The sequence below is a fragment of the Varanus komodoensis genome, unplaced genomic scaffold (genome assembly GCF_004798865.1).
Source record: "Varanus komodoensis strain SLA01 unplaced genomic scaffold, ASM479886v1 scaffold32, whole genome shotgun sequence".
Classification (NCBI taxonomy): Eukaryota; Metazoa; Chordata; class Lepidosauria; order Squamata; family Varanidae; genus Varanus; species Varanus komodoensis.
Window position 1 is genome coordinate 9,155,932 of NW_025335798.1, and position 17,235 is coordinate 9,173,166.

The 17,235-nt window shown below is 43.1% G+C and overlaps 1 protein-coding gene across 1 annotated transcript in view; it reads right to left on the minus strand.

The window, feature by feature from the left end:
- Window positions 1-1,993: 1,993 nt before the first annotated feature.
- The window catches only part of TFCP2L1 (transcription factor CP2 like 1), a 52,077-nt gene continuing 36,835 nt past the window's right edge, over window positions 1,994-17,235 (minus strand). Inside the window, exons 13-15 of the mRNA XM_044438321.1 lie at window positions 11,989-12,131; window positions 7,198-7,249; window positions 1,994-5,364 (exon numbers count right to left, since the gene is read on the minus strand). Coding sequence (XP_044294256.1) covers window positions 5,327-5,364; window positions 7,198-7,249; window positions 11,989-12,131 — 233 coding nt within the window. The 3' untranslated portion in view covers window positions 1,994-5,326. The remainder of the gene's footprint in view (window positions 5,365-7,197; window positions 7,250-11,988; window positions 12,132-17,235) is intronic.

A 17,235-nucleotide genomic window follows, 5' to 3' on the forward strand; every position in this document is an offset into this window, starting at 1 on the left:
ACATTATCATAAGCCTGTTTCACAAAGGCTTTGAATTTACTTCCATTACAACTTGAATAATTTCTAATTTATCACCACCACCGCCTGGTATAAAAAGCTGTGAAATATATTTTTGTTGAATGAAAATGAGCATACATGTTTGACCTGACAGAAATATAGTATTTGCTTAATGCTTGATAAAATTACTGAAAACAAATTTATTCCAGTAAGCATTTTTCAGGATACTCCTGAAAGTTTTGGGGCAGATTTCTGTTGCTGCTGTGGACGTTTACTGATTTGGTCCTTTGTTCTTTTTAACCTTTCATTGAGCTGTTATCTTTCCGTGAAGGCTGTGTTGTTACTCATATTTATATTGGCTGGGCTTCGAAGATCAGGAATGGAAAAGAAGCTTATAGTGACTGGGGTGCTGTCACACCATGCCATCCGGAGCCAGCAAGAGCAGTGGCAAGGATGGCTTCTAATCACCGCAAAACCTTAGAACAAGCCAGAGTTTGTGGGGTGATTTGGAAACCATCACTTTGGTGGGTTCGGACAGCAACCCATGCACAGTGCAGCGAATGATGGAAATGTGGTAGTACACAACTAGTGTGGGTATGAAAGGGAAAAGAGGCCAGGCCAAGGTTTCACCTGTCAATGCAGCCCTTCCATGCTTAGGCAAATTGCTCATTAATGGTCCATAAAAAGTCACTTGATGTTTCAGGAATGAGAGGTAATGTTCTGAAAGCTGGGGATCTCTTGGTTTTTAATGTATAACATATCAGAGCTTGATGGAGGCAACATACAGGGTCTTTATCCAGGGATCTGATGTGGCCAGGCCAATCTGCCATTGGACTGCCATTTCTTTGTGATCAACTGTATATATATATGTGTTGTTCTTAGTCGCAAAGTCGTGTCCGGCCCATTGCGATCCCAGGGACAACATTCCTCCAGGCCTTCCTGTCCTCCACCAACCCCCGGAGTCCACTCAAGCTCACACCAACTGCTTCAGTGACTCCATCCAGCCACCTCATTCTCTGCTGTCCCCTTCTTCTTTTGCCATCAATTGTGCCCAGCATTATATTACAATATATATTTATAATATCAAGCAAACCTTACTGAGACATGCCAAGTTTCCATTACTCTCACTGCAGGGAAACTAACACTAACCATACCATCAAATTGCAGCCCTTTCCATTACTCTTAAACATATAGGACTGCAGTTATTCTGTGGTGAAGAACTACATTCTGTGCATGGTTTTCCTTTTACATCCATGACCCCAGATAGTCTCCATCCAAACACTGCTCAGGATAGGCCTCATTTTATTCAGCCACTGAACCATGCCATGCCTTCCCACTGGTCACAAAGCGTTCTTTGCCCTCTACTGCACATGCGCTTGTCCAAGTCCAGCACTGAAGAGACTCTGGGACACCGAAGCAGAATTTCAGACAACAGAGCAGTAGTAAACATGAAGCCTTTGACCTGCCCTGCATTTATTTATTAATTTATATCCTGCTTTTTTCTTATCACAAACTCAAAATGGCTTCCTCCTCCTGATCTCAATCTTATCCCCACAATAACAACCATGTTAGGTTTACAAATGCACACACTCCCATCAAAAATAAAAAGTACATCTCAGTCATCAGTGCATTAATAATGTCAGCTTGCATTTAAAGTGTTGCAGTTTTTTAAATTCAAACTACCTCTCATCCTTTTGTTCTTGTCCATTTCTCCAAAATAGGAAGATACAGTTGTAAAGTCGGTTAAGATATGTCAGTTTGTGTCCAGTTGTGTCCAAAGGCTCCCTTCTGATAAAGCCTTCTAGAGCACTGACTGTGAGGGCCATGTGAGAACCCTGTCTTGGTTCTGAAACAGTAATACAGTGGAGCCACCTGGGTGATTTTGAACCAGGCATAGACTCTCATCCCAGACTCTCATCTCCCAATATTGAGATTATTCTGTGAGAGCAGCAGCAGAAGAATGATGTCAGCTGCTTTGAATTTATTGTAAGAAAAAAAGCGGGATATAAATCTAATAAATAAAGACAAGCAGGAACCACTACAAATGTTGATGTAGCCTCATAAGGCTGAAATAAATAGTCCACTCACTCCAAAAGCATGTATTTCTTAAAAACAAGTTTATTTGCATTTTTTACTGGAGCACAGAGTCTAAATACAGCAGTGTCTTTTCTTCTGTACAACAGTAGAACGGCCAGTGCAAAATATGCATTAAAAAACTTTTTAAAATATATAAAAAATGTCAGGCAGTATTACTCACAATTCTTATACTCGGCCTCCCTTCCATCCCCCTCTATTCATCCTTCATTTGAATCACAATTTAAATGGTTGTCGCATTATATAGGTGGAAAGAAGTAAACACCCATAGCCCTTTTGAAAGACAGAAACATCTACCCCAATCAATTGGAAAAAAAATAAACATCAAAACTAGATTAGGAGCGCCCCCCTCCCCCCAGACAAAAGTGGGTGCAAAACCAAAACACACATATTAATTTGACATACATAAAAAGGGTTAGGCACTCATTTAACGCTACTTTTCCTGAGAAACAAGCCTATTAAGAAGTATTACAGCCCATTTATCTTTCTTGCGCATACTGAAGGCTTCAGTCCCAATACCAAGTTCACATGGTTTCTCCCAAACTACGACAAGTAAAACAGAGTATTGGTGTGTTGGTAAATAACATTTTTCAATGTAGGTTTAGAGGCACTTAAAGCATCAATGCCAACACCACCCAATCAACCTCTGCCATCTTCCTTTGGAGGGCTATAGGAATTCAAGCTCAGCAGTTAAGAGGTACAAATAAGCTTGGGAAAAGGCTTTGCTACTGTCACAGATAGCTTTGCATTTGTTTACTTGAGATACCAAGGCTAATCCAGCCTATTTCTTCAAACTACATTTAACTACCCATCTGCTAAGAAGCAATAATTGAAAAAGCAGATAGAAGCCAGGATTATCTTTACCAAGAGTACAGCATTCATATTTCTGTGAAATGCAACACACCCAAGCCGTTACAAATGTGCTAAATATAATTTTGAATCATGGATACACTCTTTTGTGACATCAGTACCTGTCAAAACTGTTCAGGGAGTGTAGCCATTTTAAAGTTTCTTTCACTCTTTAAGAGCCAGCAGAAGGCAACACACGAAGGCTCCCACCTAAGGGGCTCCACGCACTGCTGCACTGCACATGCAGGTCTGACTATCTGCACCCCAGGAACAGATGCCAGGAAGCGACAGACGGGGCAATTAGACCTCTGGGCTGCTCTACGTACACAAGTCCTAATCTGGAGAGCAGCTCTATAGGACACAGGTGCTCCACCCAGGTCTCCAGCCACAGGTCCTACATGCCCAGTGCGCTTTCATGTGCACAGTTCCTGATCCAGCAAGAAATCTATGCACAGAAGCCTGCTTCTGCACACTCACCGCGCACATTGGATCAGTTCACGTACACACAGCACCTTGTGCGCATCTGTCCAGCTTCATGGCATTTTCAAAGTAACTAAGAAATATTTTAACATGAAGAGTTCATGCTGTTTAATGCCTGCTTTGTGACAAAGGAGGTGAAAAGGCACAACCGTGTCATTCAGAAAGCCTTCAAGATTAGCAAAGACGGCTTATTTTGCCAATAGGGCAGATGACTGCTGTTCCAACTTCCTAGTTGAAAAAAAATGGTTGGGTCTTGTGAGATCCTATTCATGCTCTGAAGTTCCTTAGGAGGTCATTTGGGTAAGAGAAATGTCCATACCCAACAGCTGAATTAGAGTGTGACTGAGCATGATAGTATGTTTCTGTATTTAGCCTCAGGTTCCTATACCTTCTAGTGAAAGAATACAAATCATAGAAGTATATTCACTCTTTGGCTTTAATGTTAACTATACTTCTGAAAAATCTCTGAGATAGACATAATTTCACTGACAGCTTCACAGCTATGCTGAAACAGTTCCTGAAGTTATGGGAGACTTCAAATTCAGACTGCTGGCATCTTTTTTATGCTATCCACACACATATTTTTACTCAAAGAGAGCAAATGGTAACAGAAGAGGTACAATCTCACCCTCACAAGAATAGACAGTATCTAATGCATACATGTTGCTGGAAACAGCATATGCCCTGTTAGCTTAGGAGCTTTAGGAGACACGTTTGCAGGACAGATAGAACCCAAGGCTTGCCAAGTTGCTCCCCCACCTTTCCGTCTCTTCTTAGCAGCACTACTATTTTTGAGCTTAGGAAGAGAAGCAAGGGGCCACTTCCACAGGGATGTGTGTGGGGAAAAGTGAGACTCTGCAGTAAGACCCTGAGTGGAAACCCCATCCAAACTTGTAGCTTTTTGCTCTACATTTAAATGGAGCCAATTCATCCCTCAAGGGAAAAGTAAGCCACAGCTCTTGAGCAAATCCCTAGTCAGACCATTCCCTGATCAGCCGTCATATCAGTCTGCATGAGGAGACTGCCGCACCCCCACATGCAACCTGCTCATTTTCTTCCAGAGGCAAATTTCGCTCCCGAGTCCCACGGGCAACAGCAACCTGGGATGCAGGGAAGAGGAAGCCTTTGCTACTCCTGCCTGCTCAGGACAGCCCCCTTTCTTTCTCTGGGAGATCACAGGGCACTTTGGGGGGCAAACAGGACCATAATTCAGCCAAGGAGAAAACCTGCCCTGTTTTCAGTTAGAAGCCCTTTAGTCATGAGAAGCAGGCGGGAGGGGGGATAGTTAAAATGCAAAAGTAGGTTCTAGTTATATAGGAGAAAACCCCAAAAAGATGGTGAGGGAGGGAGTAGTTTTCTGCCTGATGTTTTGTCAAAGTCAACAGGGAACAATTATCTCATGGAAGGATCTTAAGAGAATGATAGTTTTGTTTTCAGAGGGAACACAAACAATACAAATTAACTATAAGCATTCAAAGCTGACTGGATGCTCTACACCACCTGGAAAAAGAGAGGAAAGCATAAGGGGAAACAATATTTTAACTGGGGAAGGTAAAATAACATCTGTTTCCAGAATGAGTAGCCCTCAACTCTGGACCCTGGTAGTTTGGGAGACGTGCTTTTACACTTGCTTGTATTAAGATCTTCTTAACAAGGCACATGATTTTGAATAATGAACCAAAATACCATAAAGCTAATAAGCCCTGAAAGGGAAGAAGAAAACTAGACTTTCTCTACTTCCCAGCAATTTGAAATCTACACACTTTAAATTTTTCATTAGGGCATTCAGTTAGAAGGTACACTTTGTCCAACTGAGTTTTCAATATTTCCAGTCTGGGTCACAGTAACGTGGGGTGAGGCATCGGATTGTAAAGCTGTTCAAAGTCCCCTTATATAGAGAGATGGGTCATTTCAGAATGATATGGTAGCCATCATTACTTTCAGCTGTAAGAGAAGAAAAATTACATCAGTGTTTTAGTGCGGTCTTTGGAGTCTGCTCTCACAGGTGATGAAAAATGTTTGACTGCACAACAGGAGACTGCACAAGAGACTATAAAAACACCCCCTTTGCATATACAGGAAGGTCATCTTTGCATTCCACAGCTCTGGGATGTAGAATGCCTCATAATGCAAATGATTTTAGTGAAATGACAGGAATCAGTAGTTTGGCATGATGTGTGGGAGAGAGGGAACATGACAACAGTGAACATGAAAAGGTTAATAAACATTTTTACTGTCAGTCACAAAGGATACTCTGGGATGCTTGAATGAACATTTGAGGAGTTTCATAATTTGGCCAAGAAAAATCAGACATTGAGGATCTCAGATGATGTCCATGTGTGTGACAACAGAATAGGGTGGTTCTCAAATTGTCCTTTCAGTAGTATAAGAAGATGGCAGGCCGGCCAGCCAGCCAACTGGCTGACCAGCTGCCCTCTGCTCTAGTGTCCCCAAAGGTGACACAAAGTGCAGAGCTTGGTGTACACACATTTATTTATTTAAAACATTTCCATGCTGCCCCCATCGCAACAAAGCCTCAGGGCGGCTCACAACATAATTAAAACATATAAACAACAAATTAATACAATTAAAAATTTAAAAAACCTGGTAACATCTTGGCTGAAAAATTTAAAACCTATAAATACATAATAAATTAACAATAAAATAAGTTTTAAATAAAAAGGAATAAATAAAACATGAATATGAAAGATTTCTAGCCATTGCTTTCTCTTTTCCCACCACATGCAATAGATCTGGAACCTGCCGGGGGACACATATCAGTCTTGAACAAGAAGCGCTCTGCTATCATGTCATTTTCTCAACAAGTCACTTGCAGCTCCCTCTCACCTGAAGCAGACTACAAACTCAACCCACTTAGGAACCATTTTGTGTTTGAAACATTGTGTATGATCTGGTTCATATGTTATCACCAATTCATGGGGTGTTTCACCCATGAAACATGGGTTGTCCTGTCCATGAATTGCCAGAATGTCTTCTGCTTTCATAAAAAGCCCAAGGATGCAACAGTCTTAGTTTGTCTGATCCAATGTGCAAACTCAGAACTCTGAGTAGTTGAGGGGCAAGTATCCCAGAATTTTAATAATAAATCAAAAATTGAAAGTCTGGGCTGTTCTTTCCTTATCAACCTGGACTTTTCAGTTCACACATCATGTCAAGCTGCCCAAAATGTTCCTGGGTTGTTTCTGATGCAAAGTGGAAGGGGTGTGCAGGCAAAAAGCAGGGAGCTTATTTGCTCAAGCATGGCCTTAACTCACAATGGGTGATTTAATCCATAGTGTTTGAACCAGGTTTACACATCCTTAGGTGGCTAAGTGACCAGATGTGCATTTGGGCACTGCAAGACTCCATCATTCTTCCTGATCCAGCTTGCACAAAGATGGAATCCTCTTCAAAAAGCAGTAACATTTGCAGTAACATGTGCTCTTCCACTCACCTCTACAAATAATTATTATTGCTTTCTGAAGAGGGTTCTGCAGCTGCCATCCGGCTGCTGTGCATTCACACTGTTGAACTACAGCCCAAGTAGTACTGCTACTCAAAGTAAAGCATCTGTGGGAAGCTAACCCCATTTGCTTTCAGAAGTTTCATTCCACACTTTGAGCCAGATGAACATCACCTTCTATTCTACAATCAAACAGGCACCATTCTGTTTATCTCTTTAAGTATTTTTAAAATATCTGTCAAAATTGATCTCCTTACTCTGGTGAAATCATGGAAAAAACAATAAAGTGTGGCAAGATATGTATGTGGATATACCTTTTAATGTAGAGATGACGAAACAAGATTCATCGTGGAAGTTTTGTACCATCTGGATGGAGACACAAATTAAGTGCACTGTTAAAAACAAGATACATTTTCCCACCACCAAAAATCCACATTGTCCTCCCAAGCTTCATTCAATATGATGAAAGTGATTAAAAATGCAAGAAGCTATAAATTATACCATGTTAGAGACCGAGAAACATCCATGCAACTTTCTTATCCTATGTGTGAATCACACATTCCTGAAGATCTGGTGTTGGTAATGCAGTAACACATCCAAAAAGTGTATATTGGGGTATGCGAGTGGTTGATCCTAAGAAGTACGAAGCCTTTATTTCTTTTATTGCAGCACCTCACTATAAGCATGTTATATCCAAGATAGTTAAGTTACAAGCGAACTGCTACAATAGGACAGTCGAAAGAACTGTGTAAGCTTTTATACAGTTCTTCAGACTAGTGGCCAGGAATGCAGTGGAAATGTGATCATTTACCTGTGATCATCTCAGCAACATATGCTTAGGCTCCATCCCACTCAGCCACCTTTTCAGAGGCGTTTCCCCCCCTTCTATTTTACAACAGACCCATCAGGAAACCATGGTGACTAACATTCAGTTCTCCGAAAGCAACCAGGGCTGGGGGGGGCGGTAGGGGCATTTCTACAATTTCTGGTGGAGCTGGGGACATGAAAAAGTGTCTGCATAATACTTGAACTGTCAGTATAACACCTGAAATTAAGAGGATTGTTTTCCTGTGGGAGGGAGCTTGTCACCGCCCTTTTTCTGGTATATTATTTCTCCAGCTTTTTTCCACCTCCACGGGTGATTTTCAATTGACATCTCTGCAACAATGTATAAATTTGCTTATATTCAGTCTTGTCCTCCCAATTTTCCTCTGTGTTGCTCCTGACAGCTAAAACTTCCAAGGATGCCAATCAGGCAAGGCTGTTGATGCCAGAAAGCCCTAAGTGCACGCTTGCAAAAAAGACCATTCCCCCCCCCCAAAAAAATATTACAAGGACATTTGCACACATTCGCGGGGCTCAACAAATGAAAATAAAATGGTCATTCCAAAGGGCAGCTGGGACATTGGTGGAAGAGTTGTCACTGGTGGAGGTACAAGATTGATGCTTTTGCAAAGTAGCTCGCCAGTTCTTCCATAATCTATGATGAAAGTAGTGTCCAGAGTTCAGATAACGCAACAACCCATCAAAGGTTGAACAACCTCTAAAACAAGCCACAGGTTGTCAAGATGTCTTATTGTCCTGGAATAAGCTTCCCCAAAGGAAGCACTCTCAGCCAGATGACACGAACCCCCATCATGTCTAATTACCCACAACAGGTTGTTGTGTCATGCAAACCCAGTCCACTTTAGGCCTTGAAGTACAGAGGCAGGACATCTATGGGGAAATTGCTCCTTCACTGGGCAACCTTACCTATGGAAATTTTTGTTTTCCTAGCAAAAGCTTATTTTCCAGGGATACCCTGTTACAGTAACTCAGAGCTCTGCAAGCCAACCCTTTTCTGCTGCTATCAGTTCTCTTAGAGTACTTTCAAACCACCTAGCAGCTTGGTATCAGCTGCTTCGGCATGAGATGGGCACCAACACTAGAGACAGGGTGCGCTATTACATGGTTTATTAAGGGAATATTTGATGCATAAGAGTGTACCACAACTGACTTGGGGATTTTCAAAAGAATGCTGCTGACACTGCTTGAGGAATCAAGGGACACAGTGGCTAATATACACCTTTAATCACTTTATTCCCCTCAGGCCAAATTCTTTAAGCATCCAGCCCAGTCAAACATACCCCAAACCAGGTCCAGCTGTTGGGTACAGTCCTTCTCTCACTCCAGAGCTACTCCTAGATAGTTTATCTGGTCAATTAACACCTCCTTCTTGGCCCTGCCTTGGTAAGCTTTCTGTTCCCTTTTCTTGACTGTCACCAGCAATGCAGAGTCAAGAAACAGCTTATTATTCAGCTGTAGCCATTCACTTTCCCCTCAGCTCTTCCCAAGTCCCCTTCTCACACAACCAGCCATCTCACTGACCACCAACTGACTCCCTGTTAACTGACATTTTCCAACCATTTCTTAACTGTCCATTGTCATTTTGTTTTCCACCTAACTGGAAATCACTACCAGTCAGAATCTGATATTTCTCAGATCAATAAACAATGTATTTACCCAAACCCATCTATAAAAATTAAAAGCTATCAATCTATCTCTTCCCCTTCTCAACAAGTCACCCTGAATTAAACACATTATAGACTCACAGAGGTTATGTAGAGTCTTTAAACATTATAAGACATCAACAGTGACATTTCTTCACAACATTCCCAAACAATATTCTGATTTGGGGCATCATTTAATGATGTCGTTTGCCATGGAGCAAATATATAATGCAGCTACCTGGACCTAAAAGTAATAGCTCATAAATGCTTGGAAATACAAGCCAAGCTAGTATCTAACCCATGACAAAATATGTTCAACCCAAGGTTTTGCTATGTGTTATGTGGATCGCAGGCAACAGGAGCTGCCATCTCTATTTTTATATTAAATTTTCTTTGCCACAATAGTGTGCTTAAGCATTTGAAGTTTTTCCTCCCACAACCACTTCCATACGCAGAAATAGCCACCATATTAAGGTCAACAATGCTGCCCTACACACATACACACACTACTAATGATGCATGAAGAACACTCATTTGGTGCCTCTTGTTTGCATCATTTTCACTGCCCTGCCACTAGAACACAGAAATTGGGCAATCGCCGTGGTTAATCAGTAACTCGAGTATTTAATGAAGGGCCTCCTTCCACCAAACCTGGTCGAGGTAATTCCCTTTTCCTGAGGCTGCCTTAAAGCAGTTCATGACTATTCAAACGTTGAAGGTTTCAGATTCATCAGGGCGAAACAGTGGGGAGACTTTCAGAATAATGAAAGCTGCGCTGGGAGTTTCACTCTTCACTTTAACTCTTCTCCAGAGGTCATATGTAATGAGGTTTCTTAAGTGATTCTATAGCAGGCAGCAGACTGGGGATACGTGGAAGAGAGTGGGGGTATGAACATATGAAGAAACAAAACGAGGTATTTGTGGAAAATGTTGAAAGGAAACAAATGGGAGTCTTGAGCTCATTTGACCCAAAGAGAATGGTGCCTTCAAGAAAATGCATGGATTATCAGGGTTCAAAATGTTTAGTAAATGCCTCATTATTTCAGTTCTTTAGATATTTTAGTCTTTACATATTGCCATCCAAAATCAGATCTTTCCTTCTCCCTACTCTACACCTAGTAAAAGGGGCAAAATTAAACAATGGCGTAGATTTTGTAACTGAAATTAGTTTCCTTAATAGGGATTTATCTATTTTGCAAACTGATCATTCCCATAAAATAACAGCAGCAACAGCAATTATTATTTTAGGATACCCAGATTTGGAGTATGATTGAATATTGTGATAGCTCAAATAAATATTAGATTTTCATTATCATTATTCATTTTAAAATTTGGACTAGTTACTATGTGATAAAGGAAATGATCTACACTTTTCATCAAGTAGTTCCAAAAGTTACATCACCAACCTATGAAGTGCTGCCATTTGTTTTCACATTCCTTTAGAAAATGCTTTCATTTTGTAAAGCTAGAACATCTTCCTTTTGTTTTACATGACATAGAAAATGCTTTCATTTTGTAAAGCTAGAACATCTTCCTTTTGTTTTACATGACATACACAGACAGTTAGGGCAACTGTTCAATTCTGATCTTAAAATTGGTAAGACGGAAAAATCAAGCTAGAGTCACACTTGGCACACATCAAGATAGAGATCACAGAAATTCATAAAAATATCAGTATGAATAAGGAAGTTTAGTCTTTTGCAATAAAATTAGTTGTGAGCATAAGTTGTAGGATATTACTTTTACCATGAAAAATATGGCTGCACTGAGCAATTGATGTATTTTATGTGCACGAGCTACATCTACTATTTTTGATCTTTAGGCAATGGAAACTATGGTGGTAAATGTACAAACTGAAAATGGGAGGGGGGACCTATTGCAGGAATCATAAGGTCAAAGGCAGGAGGAACTGTTCGTGGTGCTGAAGTCTGTTGACCACTAGAAGTTGGACCCAGCAAAATCCTACTCACTTAAGCCAAACACAAGCTTTCAAACTAGTCAATTTTAAATTCAATGGAGGCTTCAGAATTGTACTTTATAGGCTGATAATGATTAGATGACCAAAAGTAACTAGGGATAAGCATGCTATTTGCCTCTCGTTCCAATCTGTCATTGGCTATAGATTTAGCCAACTTTTCTTTGCCAATTCAAATAAAGATCTGCATAAGTTAAAAAAAATAGAAAAAATGATTTACATTAAGTGCTTGTCTCATTGCAAAGTTAACATGTGGCAAACTTCTTAGCCTTAAATTAGTCTCTTGAAACCAAAACAGATAAATTCTGGATCCCTACAAGCTATTTTTCTTTCTCTCCTATCCATTTCTACCTTAAGGAATTATAGATAGGAAAACAGAACAAGCTTTACAAATATCCATATAACAATCCCCATTTCTAACACACACACACACACAAATAAATGCAAGACATATTCAAAATAATGTCCAATTTAATTTAATTAAATGGACTGTACCTTCTGGAAACTGGGAATAGGATTGTAGTTTAGAATTTCAATGCTCAACAATCCTGAGCAGAGAGAACATACAATCCACTATGCTAAAAGGTTATTCTGTTTAATACAAAAAAGGACAAATGGATGCATTTTAGTTGCATTCTTACCTCATTGCTCACTAATACATGGATCCCTGTAGGGCCCTGCCGATAGATCCGGTTTATCTGCTGCGGGGAAATACTGTACAAGTTTGCAATCTTCTCCATCAGTTCCAGGGTTGTCAGCTCTTCTAAGAAGATAGCGTGGTATACTGCAATGGTATTGTAGAGAAGGTAAACTTTTAGACTTGCCCCTAGGATATCCACACATCCAAGGCAGATGTAAACTGCCTCCATTCACCTCATGCATTTGTTTTAGCACAAGCCAGGAACCCAGGCCAGGGGCAGTATGAATTCCCCTTCTGTTTTAAGCTCACACTGATGATAGAAAGAAGCCATCCCACTCAGAGTATCTACTGCATTTTAATGAGGTAGTCAATAGCCCAGTGCACATGTCATAAAATGAGATGTTTACCCCAGGAATCATCAGAGGCAAGCAACAAGAACAGGTTGCTTACCTGTAACTGATGTTCTTCGAGTGGCCATCTGTGCAGTCACACATATGGGTTCGGCGCCTGCACAGTGCCTTTGGCCGGAAGATTGACAGCTAACGGGTTTTGGCGGGAACTCTGCTCCCCCTCCCCCCTAGCATTATATAAGGAGCGGAGTGTCCGCCATTTTCCAGTCTTTGAAAGACTGGCATTTGTTGCATAATAAAAGGTCCGTCAGAATGACAAGAAATCCAAATTCAGTAGTGGTACGACACATAGGAAAAAAGATATCATAGTATCGCAGAAAATAATCGGACCACCCATGACACCAAGCGGGGCCGGCGGGTGGGTTGTGTGACTGCACAGATGGCCACTCGAAGAACATCAGTTACAGGTAAGCAACCTGTTCTTCTTCGTCGTGGCCTCTGTGCATCACACATATGGGTAGAATAGCAAGCTTACCCGAAATGGAGGAGGGAGGTGTCATCAACGAAGGACAGAAGAAAGAACAGCTCTGCCAAAAGAGCAATCCTGTCTGGCACGGACATCGAGTCTATAGTGTCTGGCGAAGGTACACGGAGTAGCCCAAATGGCCGCTCTGCACACGTCTTCTATCGGGACTTCTGATGCAAAGGCCGAAGAAGCAGCGACAGCTCTTGTAGAATGGCCTCTTGGAGTAGATGGTAAGTCCAACTTAGCCAACTGATAAGATAGGACAATTGTATTTACTATCCATTTCGAAAGACGTGAGGTGACTGGGCAACCCCGATCATGTTCCGAATATTTCACAAAAAGTCTATTGGAACGCCGAACAGACTCAGTCCTGGACCTATAAAAAGCTAAGCAACGACGAACGTCCAGCATATGCAGAGATCGTTCCATCAGATTCGAAGGGGTCGGAAAGAATGCCGGTAAAACAGTCTCCTGTTACATGTGAAACGAAGTAGCGACCTTCGGAAGGAAAGACGGATCCATTCGAAGAACCACCTTTTCTTTATGAAAATTTAGGAAGGGGGGGGGTCTACCCGAAGGGCGCAGAGTTCAGATGATCTACGGGCTGAAGTTACTGCAACAAGGAAGGCCGTCTTCCATGAAGCAAGGCATAGATCGATCGTCACCATGGGTTCGAAAGGTGGTCAAGTCAGTGCTTGTAAAACCACCGAAAGACTCCAGGTGGGCATTGGAGGTCTTATAGTTGGATGTGGATTACTCAATCCTCTTAAAAATCTTTTAATCAGAGGTTGAGCAAAGATGGAGAGGCCATGTATAGTTCCTCGATAATGTGAAATTGCTGCTGTATAAACCTTTATGAACGAGGGTTTGAGTCCAGACTGATGCAATTCAAAGAGAAACTGAAGTATCTGTGAAACAGAAGCTGAAGGGGCCAGAAAAGAGTGTAAATTGGCCAAGTTAGAGAATCTCTGCCATTTTGCCGCGTACGACTTCCTAGTAGATGGTCGTAGCGCAGATTCGAGGATATACTGTAGGTCTGGGTGTAGACTCTGCTGAGCAGGAATAGTTGGAACAGTTTGTGGTGTCGATACCATTGTATCAGAGGCGATCATTGTATCCTCCATGCAGTCAGTTTCAGCGATAGCATATCCGGGTGATGGATTGCACCCTCCCTCTGGGTAATGAGATAAGGAAGAAGAGGGAGTTGAAGAAACTCTTCTCTGGAGAAGTGAAGGAGAGTTGGGAACCATGGTTGGTGTGGCCACCAGGGGGTGATCAGTATCCCTGTGGCCCCTTCGTGAATGATCTTTGCCAACACTCTCATGATGAGTGGGATCGGAGGGAAAGCATAAAAAATCATGTTTGTCCAGGGAATCATGAAAGCGTCCCCGAGGGAGTCCTGACCCACTCCCGCTCTGGAACAATATGCCGTGCATGCCCTGTTCCGTTGTGTGGCAAACAGATTGATGTCTGGCTGGCCCCATCGGTGAAATAGCATGTCGCGAACCCGATGGTCTAGCTCCCATTCGTGGGACCGCGACATATGTCTGCTCAAGAGATCGGCGTCTGTATTTTCCGTGCCCGCTAGGTGAACTGCTACAAGAGTGATACCTCTCGGTATGCACCAGTCCCAAATCTGCATGGCCAGGTGGGCTAGTTTCCGGGATCGGGTTCCCCCTTGTTTGTTTAAATAAAAGACTGTCGCCATGTTGTCTGAGGTCACCTGGACGACCTGGTGCAGAAGCACATCCTCGAATGATTGAAGGGCTTTGAAAACGGCAAGAAGTTCCAGGAAATTGATATGGTTCCTGCAATCCCGCTGACTCCATATCCCTTGGGTACGTAGATCGGAACAGATTGCTCCCCATCCCAGTAGAGATGCATCAGTACTGAGGGTTATTGTAGGGTACCGGGGTCGGAATGGAACGCCTACGGTTAGATTGGCTGGGTCTATCCACCATAACAGGGACTGAAGGATGGAAGCCAGGAGTCGAATCCGTTTGGTAGGGGGATCCATCTGTGGTCGAAACGCCCCGTTGAAGAACAGTTGAAGGGGACGTAGCCTGAGTTTGGCGTGTGGAACCACAGCAATGGAAGCAGACATGTGACCCAACAGACTCTGAATAGACCGGGCGGGAGCAGTTCTTGTTTGTCGAATCCGAGCGATGCAATGAGCAATCGCATGTCGTCTGTCCTGAGGAAGGAAGGCTCTTGCCAACGTTGAATCCAGTCGGGCTCTGATAAAGTTGATCACCTGTGTAGGGAGAGGGAAGATTTCCGTTGATTAATACAGAGTCCAAAATCGTGCAATAGAGCACACGTAAACTCAGCAGCAGACGAAAGTCCTGCTTCTCTGTCGGCGACCAGCAACCAATCATCAAGGTACGGGTATATCCAAATTCCACGTAATCAAAGGTGTGCACAGACAGGGGCCATACACTTCGTAAAAACTCTTGGTGCAGTGGCCAATCCAAACGGTAGCACATTGAATTGTAGATTTCAGAGTCCACCGCAAAACGAAGGAAACACCTATAACTTGGATGTATTGAAATATGAAAATAGGCATCCTTCAGATCCAATGAGGTGAACCAATCCCCTCTTCCCAGCAACGGAAGAATACTTTGAAGTGTAGTCACCCGAAACTTCTTTGGTGTTATAAATGTATTGAGAGCTCTCAAGTCCAATATTGGTCTTAGACCCCCATCTTGTTTCGGAACTGTAAAGTGTCTGGAATAGAATCCATGGAATCCTTCCGATAATGACAGGCGACGAATAGCTCCTTTAGCGAGGAGTTGGTGAATCTCGTCTAACAGTACCAAATAAGTCGGAGTATCTCGAATAGGATTCGGTGATGGTACAACGTCGAATTCAATTCCATATCCGTGCTGGATGATAGATAACACCCATCCATCAGATGTGATGGACTCCCAAATGGAGAGTCGACTCTTCAGTCAATCCCCAAATGAGAGGGGGGAGGGGGAAGTTGGAATGAGAGGAAAGGTTCGCTCGTCACATAAGCGCTGTCGCCTGTCCGTATCGAAACGGCGGTGGCCCTGTTGGAAGTGCTGTGGCGGTTGTTGCCTGCGACGCTGCTGACGTTGATGCGGTTGCTGCTGCCAAGGTGGAAACTGTTGACGGTACTGTGGACGTGACCATGACCACTTACGTCGGGGTAGAGATTGGAATTCCATACAATGGGCGGTCATCCTTGATTCATGGATTTTCTTCAATTTGCTGTCCGTCCTTGCATGGAAGAGGCTGGAACCGTCGAACGGCATCTCTTCAATTCTCCGCTTCATCTCATCCGGAAAATTGCAATTATGCAACCAGGCGTGCCTGTGGAGGGAAATTGCACCGACCAGCGACCTCGAATCAGAGTCCACGTGGTGCCTTGCGGTAGAAAGTTGTTGCACCGCCACTTGCATAGGTTCCTTAACAAAAGTCTTAGCAAGTTCACCCTGGTTTCCCGGAAAAGTATTGATCCAGGCGTTGCATCAGGAAATACTGGTAATGCGCCAGGGTTGCTTTGTAATTGGAGATTCTTAAACCAAGGCCCAAAGCTGTGTATACCCGGCAGGCGAGAATCAACCTTTCTACCCTCTTTGTCACGAGGTGAGGTGTGTCCACGGGCTTCCCGACCCTGCGAGGATTCTACAACAACCGAATTCGACTTCAGAATTCAACCGAATGTCCTCTTCCCGCACCCGATACATGGACTCGTATTTACGAGAGGTCGGTTGTGGATTAGCTGGGAGGTCCCATTGCTGGGTCATTGCCTGCCGTAAGGTTGTAATAACGGCAAGGCAATAGATGTGGATCGTTCACCTCTAACCACATCATAAAAACTATCGGTGCTTGGTCCCGGCTGTTGGTGGGCTTCTATATCGAGCGATCTCACTAGTCTGGCCATCAGATCGTTAAACGATATGTACGGTTCCTCGGGCGACCCCGGGCCCTGGGAAGCAACTACAGCATCCGGAGAGGTTTAGTCAGCCTCAGACTCTTCGGATTCCATCCAGTAGGGGGGCAGTATACTGGAGGAAGAATCTCCTGGAGACTCCAATCTACCACTCTCTCTAGATGGTGCCCTTGGGGCGTCTCTGGGCGTTGAATGGAAACGCTGCCGAGGTGCTAATGGTGAAGATTGTCCCCTAGAGGTTGGATAGTAGGCTGTAGAGTGGTACTCTTCCCGTCTCGGAGCAGAGGAGTACCTGGAGTGGTACCAATCATCAGACCTCACATCCAAGGAACGGCTTCTACGGCTTCTCGGAGGGGAGATGGCAATCTCAGTATCCATTGGGATCGGAGGCATCGGGGTTGGTGATCGAGCCCTAGGTGGGGAGTCTCGTATTTCCCCATCAGAGATAGAACT